This window comes from Amaranthus tricolor, chromosome 4 (assembly GCF_026212465.1).
Source record: "Amaranthus tricolor cultivar Red isolate AtriRed21 chromosome 4, ASM2621246v1, whole genome shotgun sequence".
Classification (NCBI taxonomy): domain Eukaryota; kingdom Viridiplantae; phylum Streptophyta; class Magnoliopsida; order Caryophyllales; family Amaranthaceae; genus Amaranthus; species Amaranthus tricolor.
This window is the reverse complement of record NC_080050.1, coordinates 15,339,133-15,354,288: the sequence shown is the minus strand read 5'-3', so window position 1 is coordinate 15,354,288 and position 15,156 is coordinate 15,339,133. Positions and strand designations below refer to the sequence as shown.

Here is a 15,156-nt window from a genome sequence, read left to right as displayed (position 1 = left end):
CCCTACAAACCATTCATGCGAAAATTGATTATTGTGCCTATACCGTTCGAACTATCTATGGGGTATTGGGTATCAAAATTTGAATATTTATAGACGAAGAATAAAAAACCTTTAGTTGACTTGTCTTTCTGTTTCGATGGAACGATGGAACAAAAAAATGGCAACCCTTTTTGATTCTTTTTTCCATCCAATCAATTCTAATTTTTAATCCCATAAGGTTTAATAAAAATAAAATTTACCTTTTGATATAATTGCTATGCTTAGTGTGTGACTCGTTGGTTTTTGTTAAAATTAAGACTAAAAAAAGAAAGTTATAGTACCAAGTATGAACTAAAAATTATAGAACTAATAACCAACTCATCGCATCACATTATCTGGATCCAAAGAAACAGTCAAGATATACTATTTTAGTCCTATCATTGTAGCAACTGAATTTTTTTGACATAAACAATTCATTAGATTTACTGTCAAAGAAAATTAAAATACAAAAAAGAAAAAAGGATACCGGTAAATGGAAAGATGAGAGAAAGAAAAAAATGAATCTAATATAAAAGATATATAATTCCAATATGTAAGGTCTTTGAACATCTCATAAAAGAAAATGTAATTAAAGCATCAATACAGATTCAAACAAAATTATATGATATGAATCTGTTCTATAGAACAAAAAAATAAGAGCTTAGAGCCAATAACGACTAAGGGGGTTGGTGGAAAAACAAAAGCTCCATTGTAGAATTCAGACCTAACCATTAATCAAGAAGCGATGGGAACGACGGAACCCATGAATACATAAGATTCAATTGAAAATGAATTCTGATAATTCATTGGAAAGGATGGCGGAACGAACCAGAGGACAATTCATATATTCTGAAAAATTATAAGCTAACTCTACACTCAAAATAGCTATTGAAAGAGTAAATATTCGCCCACGAAAATTCTTTTTTTTTTTTTTCATTCTCATATTCAATTGTTAAAATACAAGGAATTCAATAAAAAAAAAAAGAATAGAATAAAATATTTAGTAAACTAGATGAATAAAAAAGAATTCATTGATTCAGTGTATTATATTTTTACATATATATCTTAATTATTTATTATATATTATATAAAAATAGACATTTAAAAAATGAAATTTCCATTTTTTAATTCGTGAGGAGCCGGATGAGAAGAAACTCTCACGTCCAGTTCTGCAGTAGAGATGGAATTACAAAGGAACCATCAACTATAACCCCAAAAGAACTCGATTCCGTAAACAACATAGAGGAAGAATAAAGGGAATATCTTATCGGGGTAATCGTATTTGTTTCGGAAGATATGCTCTTCAGGCACTTGAACCCGCTTGGATCACGTCTAGACAAATAGAAGCCGGGCGACGAGCAATGACACGAAATGCACGTCGCGGTGGAAAAATATGGGTCTGCGTTTTTCCTGACAAACCTGTTACAGTAAGACCCGCAGAAACCCGTATGGGTTCGGGGAAAGGATCTCCCGAATATTGGGTAGCTGTTGTCAAACCAGGTCGAATACTTTATGAAATAAGCGGAGTAGCAGAAAATGTAGCCCGAAGAGCTATCACAATAGCGGCATCAAAAATGCCTATACGAACTCAATTCATTATTTCAGGATAAGAATATAGAACTAAAGGAAATGGATCTTTTGGATAACACCAAGTGGAAGTTTTTTTGGACAAACAATATTTCTTTTTCACCTTTTGCATTTAGTTTTGCATTGAAAGAACAGATAAAAATAAAATATGATTCAACCTCAGACCCTTTTGAATGTAGCAGACAACAGCGGGGCTCGAGAATTGATGTGTATTCGAATCATAGGAGCTAGCAATCGTCGATATGCTCGTATTGGTGACGTTATTGTTGCTGTGATCAAAGAAGCAATACCTAATACGCCCTTAGAAAGATCCGAAGTGATCAGAGCTGTAATTGTACGTACCTGTAAAGAACTCAAACGCGACAACGGCATGATAATACGATATGATGACAATGCCGCAGTTATTATTGATCAAGAAGGAAATCCAAAGGGAACTCGAATTTTTGGTGCGATTGCCCGGGAATTGAGACAAAAATTTACTAAAATAGTTTCATTAGCTCCTGAGGTATTATAAAATGATAATCTAAGGCATTTGAATGAATTTCAATCATAGTAGATTGTGTATCACGTATATACCTTTCATTTAAAATTTTTTCATTTTTTAATTAAAAAGAAACTAATAACATGTTGATTATATCAAATTTTTTGGACACCACCGATTTTAGTTCATTATGGGTAGGGACACTATTGCTGATATAATAACTTCTATACGAAATGCTGACATGAATAGAAAAGGAACGGTTCGAATAGTATCTACTAACATCACCGAAAACATTGTTAAAATACTTTTACGAGAAGGTTTCATTGAAAATGCGAGAAAACATCAAGAAAGAGATAAAACTTTTTTGGTTTTAACGCTGCGACATAGAAGAAATAAGAAAGGGGCTTATAGAAATACTTTCTATTTAAAAAGGATCAGTCGACCTGGTCTACGAATCTATTCTAACTATCAACGAATTCCTAGAATTTTAGGTGGAATGGGGATTGCAATTCTTTCTACCTCTCGAGGTATAATGACGGATCGGGAAGCTCGACTAGAAGGAATTGGCAGAGAAATTTTATGTTATATATGGTAATCCCTAGAATATTAATATCCGAATTGGATCCAATATTTCCTATTTGGGAACAAAAAAAGAAAAAAAAAGGCTTGTCTAATATCACTCCTCTATTAGTTGATACTTTAAGGGGGTTTTATCTGAAATGAAAGAACAAAAATGGATTCATGAAGGTTTGATTACTGAATCACTTCCTAATGTTATGTTCTGGGTTCGTTTAGATAATGAAGATCTGATTCTAGGTTATGTTTCGGGAAGGATACGACGTAGTTCTATACGAATCCTACCGGGAGATAGAGTTAAGATTGAAGTAAGCCGTTATGATTCAACCAGAGGTCGTATAATTTATAGACTCCGCAACAAAGATTCAAACGATTAAGCCGTTTTTCAACATTCCTTATTCCTTTCTACAAAAATAGAATTCAAGGTTCAAAATATCACGAAACTTATTTTCTTCCAAAAAATAGATTCAAAATTAAAACTAAAGAATAACAAATATGAAAATAAGGGCTTCTGTTCGTCAAATTTGTGAAAAATGTCGACTGATTCGCCGACGGGGACGAATTATAGTAATTTGTTCTAACCCAAAACATAAACAACGACAAGGATAATCATTCTACTAAACTATATACTAATGATCTTTCTAAAATACTAAAATAATTGCTAAAATATTTTATTGCTGAAAAAAAATGACGGATTTGTTTTGACATGAAATGGATATATCCATATATCTTTGAATCATATTTATGAGATGATAAAATATGGCAAAACCTATACCAAAAACAGGTTCACGGAGAAATGGACGTATTAATTCGTGTAAAAGTGCACGGAAAATACCAAAGGGTGTTATTCATGTTCAAGCAAGTTTCAATAATACTATTGTGACTGTTACAGATGTACGAGGTCGAGTGGTTTCTTGGGCTTCTGCCGGTACTTGTGGATTCAGGGGTACAAAAAGAGGGACACCTTTTGCAGCTCAAACCGCAGTAGGAAATGCTATTCGTACAGTAGTGGAACAAGGTATGCAACGAGCAGAAGTCATGATAAAAGGTCCCGGTCTCGGAAGAGATGCAGCATTACGGGCTATTCGTAGAAGCGGTATACTATTAAGTTTCGTACGAGACGTAACCCCTATGCCACATAATGGCTGTAGACCTCCTAAAAAAAGACGCGTGTAGAAATAAGAATTGAAGGGATTTCAAGAGAAATAAATGATTCAAAGATATGATCAATTTTGTAAAATATTACTATGGTTCGAGAGAAAATAAGAGTATCTACTCGGACACTGCAGTGGAAATGTGTTGAATCAAGAACAGATAGTAAATGTCTTTATTATGGACGCTTTATTCTCTCTCCACTTATGAAAGGCCAAGCTGATACAATAGGCATCGCGATGCGAAGAGCGTTACTTGGCGAAATAGAAGGAACATGTATCACACGTGCAAAATTTGATAAAATACCGCACGAATACTCTAACATAGTAGGTATTCAAGAATCAGTACACGAAATTTTACTGAATTTGAAAGAAATAGTATTGAGAAGTAATCTATATGGAACTTGCGAAGCGTCTATTTGTGTTAGGGGCCCCAGATGTGTAACTGCTCAAGATATCATCTTGCCCCCTTATGTAGAAATAGTTGACAATACACAGCATATAGCTAGCTTGACGGAACCAATTGATTTGTGTATTGGATTACAACTCGAGAGAAATCGCGGATATCAGATAAAAGCGCAAAATAACTTTCAAGATGGAAGTTATCCTATAGATGCTCTATTCATGCCTATTCGAAATGTGAATCATAGTATTCATTCTTATGGAAATGGGAATGAAAAACAAGAGATACTTTTTCTCGAAATATGGACAAACGGCAGTTTAACCACGAAAGAAGCACTTTATGAAGCCTCCCGGAATTTAATTGATTTATTTCTACATGCAGAAGAAGAAAACTTATATTTAGAGGACAATCAACACAAAATTTCTTTACCCCTTTTTACCTTTCACAATAGATTGGCTGAAATAAGGAAAAACAAAAAAAAAAATAGCATTTAAATATATTTTTATTGACCAATTAGAATTGCCACCTAGGATCTACAATTGCCTCAAAAAATCCAATATACATACATTATTGGACCTTTTGAATAACAGTCAAGAAGATCTTATTAAAATGGCGGATTTTCATATAGAAGATATAAAACAAATATTTGGCACTTTAGAAAAACATTTCGTAATTGATTTAAAAAAAAATGACAAAAAATTGATTGAATTTTCCAGACTGGATCAAAAAATGAATTCAATACAAAACTCAATTGAATAGATGTATCTAGGGAAAATTCACTTTGAAGCGACTATTCCCTAGATACAGACCTTGTGTTATTTCACAATTGAATCAATTTAAAAAAGACCTAAAGTTAGGGATTTATCAATGGGTAATGTTGCTCCAATACCTAACCAAAGGGCTACTACAGTACCAACCAAAAAAACAGTTGTAGCTACTGGACGACGAAATGGGTTTTGGAATTTATTCACATTCTCTAAAAAAGGAACTGTTAGTAATCCCGCAGGTACTGAAACCATTAAAAGAACGCCTAATAACTTATTTGGTACTGTACGAAGTATTTGAAATACAGGAAAGAAATACCATTCAGGTAATATTTCCAAAGGAGTTGCAAACGGATCCGCCGGCTCACCAATCATTGATGGTTCTAAAACCGCTAATCCTACGTTACACGCAATAGTACCTAAAATCACTACAGGAAAAATATATAAAAGATCATTAGGCCATGCGGGCTCCCCATAATAATTATGCCCCATACCTTTCGCTAATTTAGCTCTTAATACAGGATCATTTAAGTCAGGTTTTTTTGTTATTAGGATAGGTGAATTCTTATAGATTCAATTCATCCCCCGAAAGAACCGGACATGATAATTTTTCATCATCCGGCTCGAGCAAGAATTAAAAGAACCAAATGGATCCATGATATATTTTATCCATATAAAAGGTTCTCTGTAAGAACCCCTTTCTTAAACCTCCCTTTCCGAAGTCATACTTATCCATGGAAAGAAAGGAATTTCGCTCTTACAAATAAAAGCTCAATACCCAAGTAGGCTTACAAAGTTTATTATGATCAAATGCTTTTTGGGTCGTCTCATACCTTGTGATTGTTGTTTATTTCCAAACTATTTGGAGATTTTGAGTTTCTATAAAATGTAGAATTACATATATTACAAATCAAAGGGTTCACTTGTTACTAATATAGCCAGTCTCTATTGTTCTTTAGATCCCTTGTTTCACTCCGATAGTATCATAGATCAGGTCAATGCCGAGGAAATGAATGCATTTCAATACTATTCAAACTATTAGTTAATAGAAAATATATATATTAAAAAAATGAAAAAAATCTGGGTTATATCATGCAAAATCAAACATTCAACTGGATCTTACGGAGCCTCTTCATGCATGACATGATTCAGGGTTGATCATAGAATAGAATTTCTTCAAAGGAACCAGCCTACCCTCTATATAAAACTTAATTATATGGTGGTTGGACAAAAGACACATTGGATTATGAATTTCAATGTGGCAGAAAAGAAGATATACCTGCACGGCCTAATCAATAGTTCAAGTCACACACTCCCATAATCCATTTTAATTTCGGAGAATTACCTTCAACTAGTGATGTTATGTTAAATAACTATATACAAAATTATGGAGTTGAAGGAAAATGTCCAAATACATGGATTATTGAAAATAATAATCCATACATGTAGCAATGAAATACTGTTGTTCTTTCTACAAGTGATAAATGATTGATTACAAATAGCTATGATAGAACTTTGCTATTCTATAAGGGCCCAGAAATACCCTGTTTACGTATCATTAGAAAGTGCATTAACATAAATACAGCAGTAAGAAGAGGCAATACAAAAGTGTGTAAACTATAAAAACGAGTCAAAGTGGATTGTCCCACACTAGCACTCCCACGCAATAACTCTACCAAAGGCGATCCTATTACAGGAATAGCGTCCGGTACGCCTGTTACAATTTTGACTGCCCAATATCCAATTTGATCCCAAGGTAAGGAATAACCGGTTACACCAAAAGACGCGGTCAATACACCTAGAACCACACCTGTAACCCAAGTCAATTCTCGAGGTTTTTTAAACCCACCGGTGAGATACACACGAAATACATGCAGGATCATCATTAGAACCATCATACTCGCCGACCACCGATGAACTGATCGTATTAACCAACCAAAGTTAGCTTCAGTCATTATATATTGAACAGAAGCAAAAGCCTCAGTAACGGTTGGACGATAGTAAAAAGTCATAGCAAACCCCGTAGCTACTTGTACTAAAAAACAAGTAAGAGTAATTCCGCCTAGACAATAAAATATGTTAACATGAGGAGGAACATATTTACTAGTTATATCATCCGCAATCGCCTGAATCTCGAGACGTTCTTCGAACCAATCATAGACTTTATTGAGATAGGTAACCTTCGAATCCCCCCCCCTAAGAACCGTATATGAGACTTTCATCTCGTACAGCTCAAGCAGACACACCCAAATACTGAATTAAAATGAAAAGGGATTATAGAATAGAAAGTTGAAAACTTCTTAATCCCCTATTCAGATTCGGAAGATAGAAAGGAATAAAAATCCGACAGTTCTTCTTTGTGGTGATAATGCCAAAATATCAAGTCAGCTCAGTTGTCTTTCGCTTAATTGTTACTACAGGCTTCTTGAATATTCTCTTTTCCTATTTTTCTTTGATTTCTTTTTTTTGTGCCTATGCCTAATACCGCTTTTTGCTTTTTTTATCATTGATAGGAATTTCTCTTGTTAAGACCCTATGAATCGCTTGAACCCCCAGATTCATACTAGAACCACGATAATTCAATAAAATCCTTAAAGTTAAGCACAAAGATTCCTTGAGTAAGAACCGTTGTATCATCACTGATTCAATCATATAGGATAGGTATTATGACTAATAATACAAAAAAATTTGTCTGTTGATTACACAAAATAGTCATACAAAGGAGTTTGAAATAATAAAAATCTTTCGATTTATAACTTATAATTCTTTCTTTGAAAAACAAATTTTTTTGAATCCGATCTCGAGGTCTAAATATTAAATATGAATCATAGTTCAAATATTTCTTAATATATTTTAGCTATTCCGTGTTTCAGATACCAAAAGAAATATCCGACGAGGTAGAACCATCTCCATCAGGGTAAGATGACAGACTCATTTTCTGTATTATCAATAGGATTAATTATACCAAGTCACACACTCATATTCCGGAAATACAGAAAGAAAGAAATTTCACGATCGAACTACCAACAAGGGAATTTAGAAATAGAAATCGGAGCCCTAAAAATTCACTTTGTATTGAAAGGCTAAAACTTGTTGGTTCTTTTTGATTTCATTTTCTTGTGGATTTAATTCATTGAAATTCCATCCAATAAAACGGAAGAATTATAAATTTCCAAAATAATAGATAGGAATACTGCAAATAAAGCCATTGCAACTCCCATTAAAGGAGTAGTTCCCCACCCAGGAGCTACTTTACCATATTCCGAATTCAACGGTTTCAATAAAGCCCCTACGGTAGTAGGTTTTGGACGAGATCTAGAACTACCCTCAACAGTTTGTGTAGCCATAAATCTGATTATATTCATTGAGATCTGTTGACTTTGTATACCATTCCGTTGTAAATAAATGATTTTATCATAGATCCATTGTGGTCTTAAAATTAGATAATAATGGAAACAGCAACTCTAGTCGCCATCTTTATATCTGGTTTACTTGTAAGTTTTACTGGGTATGCTTTATATACCGCTTTTGGGCAACCCTCTCAACAACTAAGAGATCCCTTCGAGGAACACGGAGATTAGTTGAAGTAATGAGCCTTCCTATTATAGGAAGGCTCATTACTTCAATTAAGATAATGAAAAATTATTTCAACTTTTTACTTTTTAGTTGGAACTTTAGGCGGTTCCCGAAAAAAGATAGCGAAAAAAATTATCCCTAGAGTAGAGACTAATAGAAATGTATAAACCAATGCTTCCATATATTTGATTGTGGTTTACAATTATAGCTTCCATACCTGTTTACTTGAAATTATTTTCCCGATAATGATAAAAGGGAAAGAGTAAAAAAGGGGCGGTAATTCAAATTAAGATTGCTCCAGTATCCTATGCCAAATCACAAAAAATAACAAAGCAATGTTGTATTAAACTCCTTGTCTTCTTGTAGTTGGATCTCGAATTTTTTGGAATGCGCCAAATTCTACTTGAACATCCAAATCGGGGTCAATACCGGCAAAAACATCTCGGAACAAAGTTCGCGACCCATGCCAGATGTGTCCGAAGAAGAATAGTAGGGCAAAGGAAGTATGTCCAAAGGTAAACCAACCCCTCGGACTACTACGAAAAACACCATCTGATTTCAAAGTAGCACGGTCTAATTCGAAAATTTCACCTAATTGAGCACGTCTAGCATATTTTTTCACAGTAGCAGGATCACTATAACTGACTCCGTTGAGTTCGCCACCATGAAACTCAACAGTTACACCTACTTGTTCAACGCTATACTTAGATTCCGCTCTTCTAAAAGGAACATCAGCTCGAACAATTCCGTCCCCGTCGATCAAAACGACCGGAAAGGTTTCAAAAAAAGTAGGCATACGGCGTACAAAAAGTTCACGTCCTTCTTTATCTCTAAAAACAGGGTGTCCTAATCATCCAACAGCTATTCCATCGCCGTTATCCATTGAGCCCGCTCTAAATAATCCTCCTTTCGCCGGATTATTCCCAATGTAATCATAAAAAGCTAATTTCTCAGGAATTTTCGACCAAGCTTCTGATAAACTTTGATTTTCGGCTAGTCCAGCACTTACCCGTCGGTATATTTCTTGCTGAAAGTATCCTTGATCCCATTGATAACGGGTGGGTCCGAATAATTCTATTGGAGTAGTTGCTGAACCGTACCACATAGTTCCAGCAACAACAAAAGCTGTAAAAAAGACCGCAGCGATACTACTAGAAAGAACGGTTTCAATATTGCCCATACGTAACCCTTTGTATAGACGTTGAGGCGGCCGGACACTAAGATGGAATAGACCGGCTAATATGCCTAATGTCCCTGCAGCAATATGATGAGAAGCTATTCCTCCTGGAACAAAAGGGTCAAAACCTTCCACACCCCATGCTGGACTTATAGGTTGTACTTTTCCAGTTAGTCTATAAGGGTCGGACACCCAGATTCCGGGACCGTACAAGCCTGTTACATGAAATGCACCAAAACCAAAACAAGCCACCCCCGAAAGAAATAAATGAATTCCAAAAATCTTAGGCAAATCCAAAGAAGGTTTTCCTGTACGTTCATCACAAAATATTTCTAGATCCCAATACACCCAATGCAAAATAGCTGCCAAAAAGCACAAGCCAGAAAACACAATATGCGCGCCAGCCACACCTTCGTAACTCCAAATGCCGGGATCCGTTATAGTCCCCCCTATAATACTCCAACCGCCCCATGAATTGGTTATTCCTAAACGGGTCATGAAAGGTATAACGAACATACCCTGTCTCCACATTGGATCAAGAATGGGGTCAGAGGGATCAAAAACTGCTAATTCATATAGAGCCATCGAACCAGCCCAACCAGCAACCAGAGCTGTATGCATGATATGGACAGAAATCAACCGACCAGGATCATTCAATACGACGGTATGAACACGATACCAAGGCAAACCCATGGAAATACCCCTTATATCAAAGAAAAATGACACTATGTAACTTTATTGCATTGGAAAAGACTATAACTATGCAATGGATCCCTTTTGTTCAATCGATTATCTAGCAACAAGGGTTAATGTTTCTTCTATTCGGTTGGTAATAATAGAACAATTATGTTTGTAGGAACAAAGAGAAACAAATCTATTCTATACCCGATAAGTAGCAATACGCAATGGGGAGTTGATACCATCTTCTATCAGTAAATGCTTTCATACTTGTTCATTATTGGAAGGCTATATTGGTAAGAATTTTTTCTTAAACTAAACCTTTCTAATCTATGCAGAAAATAGAATTAATGAGTGATATTATAAAAACAATAACCTTAATTATTACGTTTCCACATCAAAGTGAAATAGAGTACTTAATTATTTTTTCTTTCATTTAATGCCTATTGGTGTTCCAAAAGTTCCCTTTCGAAGTCCTGGAGAGGAAGATGCATCTTGGGTTGACGTATAGTGCGACTTGTCAGATATATTGGGTCATATGGGATTTCCCCATTATCTCTCCCGATTGAGATATCCTCCATTTCGCCCAAGAAAGATTGATTAAATCATCCAAAATTTGGAGCGTGAAATGCAATTCGATCCGTTTTTTAGTTTTAGGGGGATTCAGGTTAATAATTCTCACTTAGAATAATTTATGGTTGGCTCGGTTGGACCAATAAAATAAAGTATCCAGGCTCCGTTTATAAAAACCCCAATCCCAATCGGGAATATATTAAAAATTACTGCTTGTATTATATAGGTTATTTACTTTAACTCTTAATTTTTTCGATTTGAAATTAAAAATAGCGCTCTCAACTTTAATGATTTGAATGAAATAATTAATCTGTTGAATATGGAAATTGACGAAAGAAAAGATATGAAGTAAATAAAAAAGGGGAATTTTAACAAAAAAAAACAAGCGGTATTGGAAACATTTGTTCTATATGGGCAAATCGAAATCGGGCAGATCGTTACCCGGAGTAGAGCATAAACCTAAAAATTTCAAGAGACCCATTCAAGAACAAGAAAATGACATCGTGATTTGAGTTGAATCTCGATGATATGATACATCAATGAAAAGTAAGTTCAATAAGTTTAGTAAATTCTTTTTTTTTTTAGTAGAATTTTATTCTATTTTAATTATAGAAATTTTTTTATATTATATATTATATGGGTAATTAGGGAATTGCGAAAAAGTAATCTTTTTTGAAAAATCGAAAAGGAGATTCTTGATTATTCATCATAAGTTGGAAAAATCTCTATGAAAAAAAAAGGATGTAGAATCTACACATTGATTTTTTTTTTTACAATTTTGTTTGAACCGTATGCATCAAAAGGTGCATGTACGGTTCCTAAGGGATAGAATTTTACCCGAATCAACCGACTTTATCGAGAAAGATTACTTTTTTTAGGCCAAGAAGTCGATAGCGAGATCTCGAATCAACTTATTGGTCTTATGGTATATCTCAGTATCGAAGATGATACCAAGGATTTATATTTGTTTATAAATTCTCCTGGCGGATGGGTAATACCCGGAGTAGCTATTTATGATACCATGCAATTTGTGCGACCAGATGTACATACAATATGCATGGGGTTAGCTGCTTCAATGGGATCTTTTATCCTGGTCGGAGGAGAAATTACTAAACGTTTAGCATTCCCTCACGCTTGGCGCCAATGAGTTTTTTATTTGAAAGAAAAAAGAAAACTATGCCTTCACCATATCAAATATTAATATTTTAAGTAATAATAGCATGGCACTTTGAATTCGATATGAGATATTTTTCTCTATTTTATTTTCAAAACCTTCAATTATGTATCGAAAGAGGAGTATGAGATGAAGAGTATTCCCGATTTCTTTAGGAGTCCATTTCAGCGTCACAAACTTTTTTTCATAACAAAAGACTCTATTTATGTTTGAACGAGTACAAAAAAATTTTCTTTCTTATTTTTGGAATCAAAAAGAAACTTTGGGATTGCTTAACTACAGATGAAATAAATATATAAAGCAACGGAGCCATCATAGTATTTTTAGCTCCTACGAAAAGAAGGGTGGTAATTGGATAATTTACTGATCTGGATCTAATCAATTCTAGATTTTCTCTTTGTTCAACGGAAAATGAAAGTAAATTCCATTCTATAGCCGTATGCAATGCGAAAAAAATGCCCGTACGGTTGTTCAATTCTATCTTTTTTATTCTTAATTCCATATTTTTTCTATTCATCACATTACACGAGATAGAAGAACTTTTTTATGGTATATATCATCAGGGTAATGATTCATCAACCCGCGAGCTCTTTTTATGAGGCCCAAACGGGAGAATTTATCCTGGAAGCGGAAGAACTTTTGAAATTGCGTGAAACCCTCACAAGGGTTTATGTACAAAGAACGGGCAAACCCTTATGGGTTGTATCCGAAGATATGGAAAGGGATGTTTTTATGTCAGCAACAGAAGCCCAAGCTCATGGAATTGTTGATCTTGTAGCGGTCGAATAAAAGGAATAAAAATAGTTTTAAACATTTGAAATTTTTTCTTGTTACTCGGTTTACCATTCTGTGTTTAATATTCCATTAACTATAAAAAAAATTCGGTTAGGATTGATCTAAACCAGCCCATTATGTATATGATTCAGCATGCCAACTATTAAACAACTTATTAGAAACACAAGACAGCCAATCAGAAATGTCACGAAATCCCCCGCTCTTCGGGGATGCCCTCAACGTCGAGGAACATGTACTAGGGTGTATGTGTGACTCGTTCAGATTATGAGCTGGAACAAAAAAAAGCAAATGAAAGGAAAGAATTTTTCCAGTATCAATAATCAATACTGGTGAATGGTATAAAACTCCAGTCACTATCTAAAATGAAAAAAAAAATAATACATTCATCTATTGGGTATGAAATTTATGGTTTCTATTGGTATAAATCGGGTTTAAGATAAGAAAAAATTTCCCATTGGTAACGAACGTTATCCATTTAGCAGGGAATCTTATTTTAAAAGCAAAATAATTCGGCTCCGATTCTTGCAAGAACGGACTAACAGGGTCAGCTATCCAGCAAACCTTCAAAATTAAATACCGTTACTGTATAGGTGGATCTCGTTGTGAAAGACCTATTACTGGATAATTCATGGGTAGAGCCAAAAGGTTTGAACTGTACAAGTTATCAATAAGATTCCGGAAATGAAGGAAAGGGGCTCCGGTGTATAGAGAGGACCTCACCGTTTTAAAAGTAACCATAGAAACGAAGGAATCCACTATTTCTTTAATCATCTATATTTAACTTGAATTCACATTTTTTTATTTACTTTTTTTATACATTAATAAATTTTTTTGTCTCGTTTCAAGACGAAATGTCGAAAAAAAGAAAAATAACAAAAATAGTGGTTGGGAAGGTTATAGTAGCAAAAGCCATTGGAATTTTTATTTTATACATTGGAAAAATCTGTTTTGTTATTAATAGACCAGAAGGCGAAAAGAATAACTTAAAGAAAAAAAATCGATTAGTTATTCATCAAAGTTTCAATTATTCAATGACTAGAGTTAAACGGGGATATATAGCTCGAAGACGCAGAAGAAAAATTCGTTTATTTGTATCAAGCTTTCGCGGGGCTCATTCAAGACTTACTCGAACCATTGCTCAACAGAAAATAAGAGCTTTGGTTTCGGCTCATCGGGATAGAGACAGGCAAAAGAGAGATTTTCGCCATTTGTGGATCACTCGAATAAACGCAGTAATTCGTGAAAGAGGGGTATACTATAATTATAGTAAATTTATACACGATCTGTACAAGAGAAAGTTGCTTCTTAATCGTAAAATACTTGCACAAATAGCTATATTAAATAGGAATTGTATTTATATGATTTTTAATGAGATCTTAAAAAAAGAAGATTGGAAAGAAGAATACCTCGAAACGATTTAAATGAAGTTCCCCGGAGTTTATTCTCCGGGAGTATTAGAGTAGAAATTAGTCTTATAAAATATGATAAATAAAAAAAAATCACCAAATCCATTCAAAAAAAAATTCCCAATTTTTATATTATCTTACGCCGTGACAATCAAATCTAGATTCGACAATTTTTTTAGAACAAAACTGCAATCCGTGCTTGAGTTCAGATTCCAACTTTGATTCAATTATTAATTAAATAAATAGAACGAAAAAGAATAAGTCTATTATTTTATTTATTTTTGGTTCTAAAACTAGCAGTTCTAGTAGTCGACTCGGTTCTTTCAAATTGTTTCTCATTATTAAGAAAAGGTAACAAAGATAAAATACGAGCTTGTTTTATAGCAATAGTAATTAATCGTTGTTGTTTCAAGGTCAATCTATTCACTCGCCTAGATAAAATTTTTCCTTGTTCACTAATAAATCGACTAATTAAACTCATGTTTCTATAATCTATTCGATCCCCCGATTGGATCGGGGGCAAACGCCTACGAAAAGCTCGCTTGGATTTAATAAAGGGTCGCTTGGATTTATCCATAGTTTGTTTAGTTTATTCTTTATACATACCGAAAATCCTATTTCTTAATTCTAATTTTGTTAGGTCCAGCCAAAATAGGATCTGATTTGTTTATTTCTATTTTTTTCTATAATTTTTTTCTATAATATATAGTATATATATAATATAATAATATGAAATATTTACTATAAGAAATAAGAAATATATTAGAAATCCATTTTCTATTTAAAAAAAAAAGTAA

The 15,156-nt window shown here is 34.0% G+C and overlaps 7 protein-coding genes and 2 pseudogenes across 7 annotated transcripts in view; 8 read left to right on the top strand and 1 right to left on the bottom strand.

Annotated features, from left to right (window-relative positions):
- The window catches only part of LOC130811462 (50S ribosomal protein L22, chloroplastic-like), a 2,022-nt gene extending 1,286 nt beyond the window's left edge, over positions 1-736 (top strand). Inside the window, exon 1 of the mRNA XM_057677784.1 lies at positions 1-736. This exon is cut by the window's left edge and continues 1,286 nt beyond it. The gene's annotated coding sequence lies outside the window, so the exon portion shown is untranslated.
- Positions 1-1,628, top strand: part of LOC130810771 (50S ribosomal protein L16, chloroplastic-like) — a 1,749-nt gene extending 121 nt beyond the window's left edge. Inside the window, exons 1-2 of the mRNA XM_057676900.1 lie at positions 1-62; positions 1,326-1,628. The exon at positions 1-62 is cut by the window's left edge and continues 121 nt beyond it. Of these exons, the coding sequence (XP_057532883.1) occupies positions 1-62; positions 1,326-1,628 (365 nt within the window). The remainder of the gene's footprint in view (positions 63-1,325) is intronic.
- On the top strand, positions 1,145-2,200 carry LOC130811467 (50S ribosomal protein L14, chloroplastic). Its single transcript, XM_057677789.1, has one exon. The coding sequence runs from the start codon at positions 1,754-1,756 to the stop codon at positions 2,117-2,119; it is 366 nt and encodes a 121-aa protein (XP_057533772.1). The 5' UTR covers positions 1,145-1,753; the 3' UTR covers positions 2,120-2,200.
- Positions 2,201-2,232: 32 nt separating this feature from the next.
- LOC130811465 (30S ribosomal protein S8, chloroplastic-like) lies at positions 2,233-2,681 on the top strand. Its single transcript, XM_057677786.1, has one exon. It carries the CDS (start codon positions 2,277-2,279, stop codon positions 2,679-2,681), a length of 405 nt encoding a protein of 134 aa, XP_057533769.1. The 5' UTR covers positions 2,233-2,276.
- A 124-nt stretch (positions 2,682-2,805) lies between these two features.
- LOC130811468 (translation initiation factor IF-1, chloroplastic-like) lies at positions 2,806-3,376 on the top strand. The gene has a single exon (XM_057677790.1). It carries the CDS (start codon positions 2,806-2,808, stop codon positions 3,037-3,039), a length of 234 nt encoding a protein of 77 aa, XP_057533773.1. The 3' UTR covers positions 3,040-3,376.
- A 41-nt stretch (positions 3,377-3,417) lies between these two features.
- Positions 3,418-3,838, top strand: LOC130811464 (30S ribosomal protein S11, chloroplastic-like). Its single transcript, XM_057677785.1, has one exon. The coding sequence runs from the start codon at positions 3,422-3,424 to the stop codon at positions 3,836-3,838; it is 417 nt and encodes a 138-aa protein (XP_057533768.1). The 5' UTR covers positions 3,418-3,421.
- Positions 3,839-3,909: 71 nt separating this feature from the next.
- Positions 3,910-4,975, top strand: LOC130811460 (DNA-directed RNA polymerase subunit alpha-like; annotated as a pseudogene).
- A 77-nt stretch (positions 4,976-5,052) lies between these two features.
- LOC130810770 (photosystem II CP47 reaction center protein-like) lies at positions 5,053-10,468 on the bottom strand (annotated as a pseudogene).
- LOC130811466 (ATP-dependent Clp protease proteolytic subunit-like) lies at positions 10,468-13,769 on the top strand. The gene is made up of 2 exons (XM_057677787.1): positions 10,468-10,921; positions 11,828-13,769. Exons 1-2 carry the CDS (start codon positions 10,851-10,853, stop codon positions 12,129-12,131), a joined length of 375 nt encoding a protein of 124 aa, XP_057533770.1. The 5' UTR covers positions 10,468-10,850; the 3' UTR covers positions 12,132-13,769.
- The last annotated feature ends 1,387 nt before the right edge of the window (positions 13,770-15,156 follow it).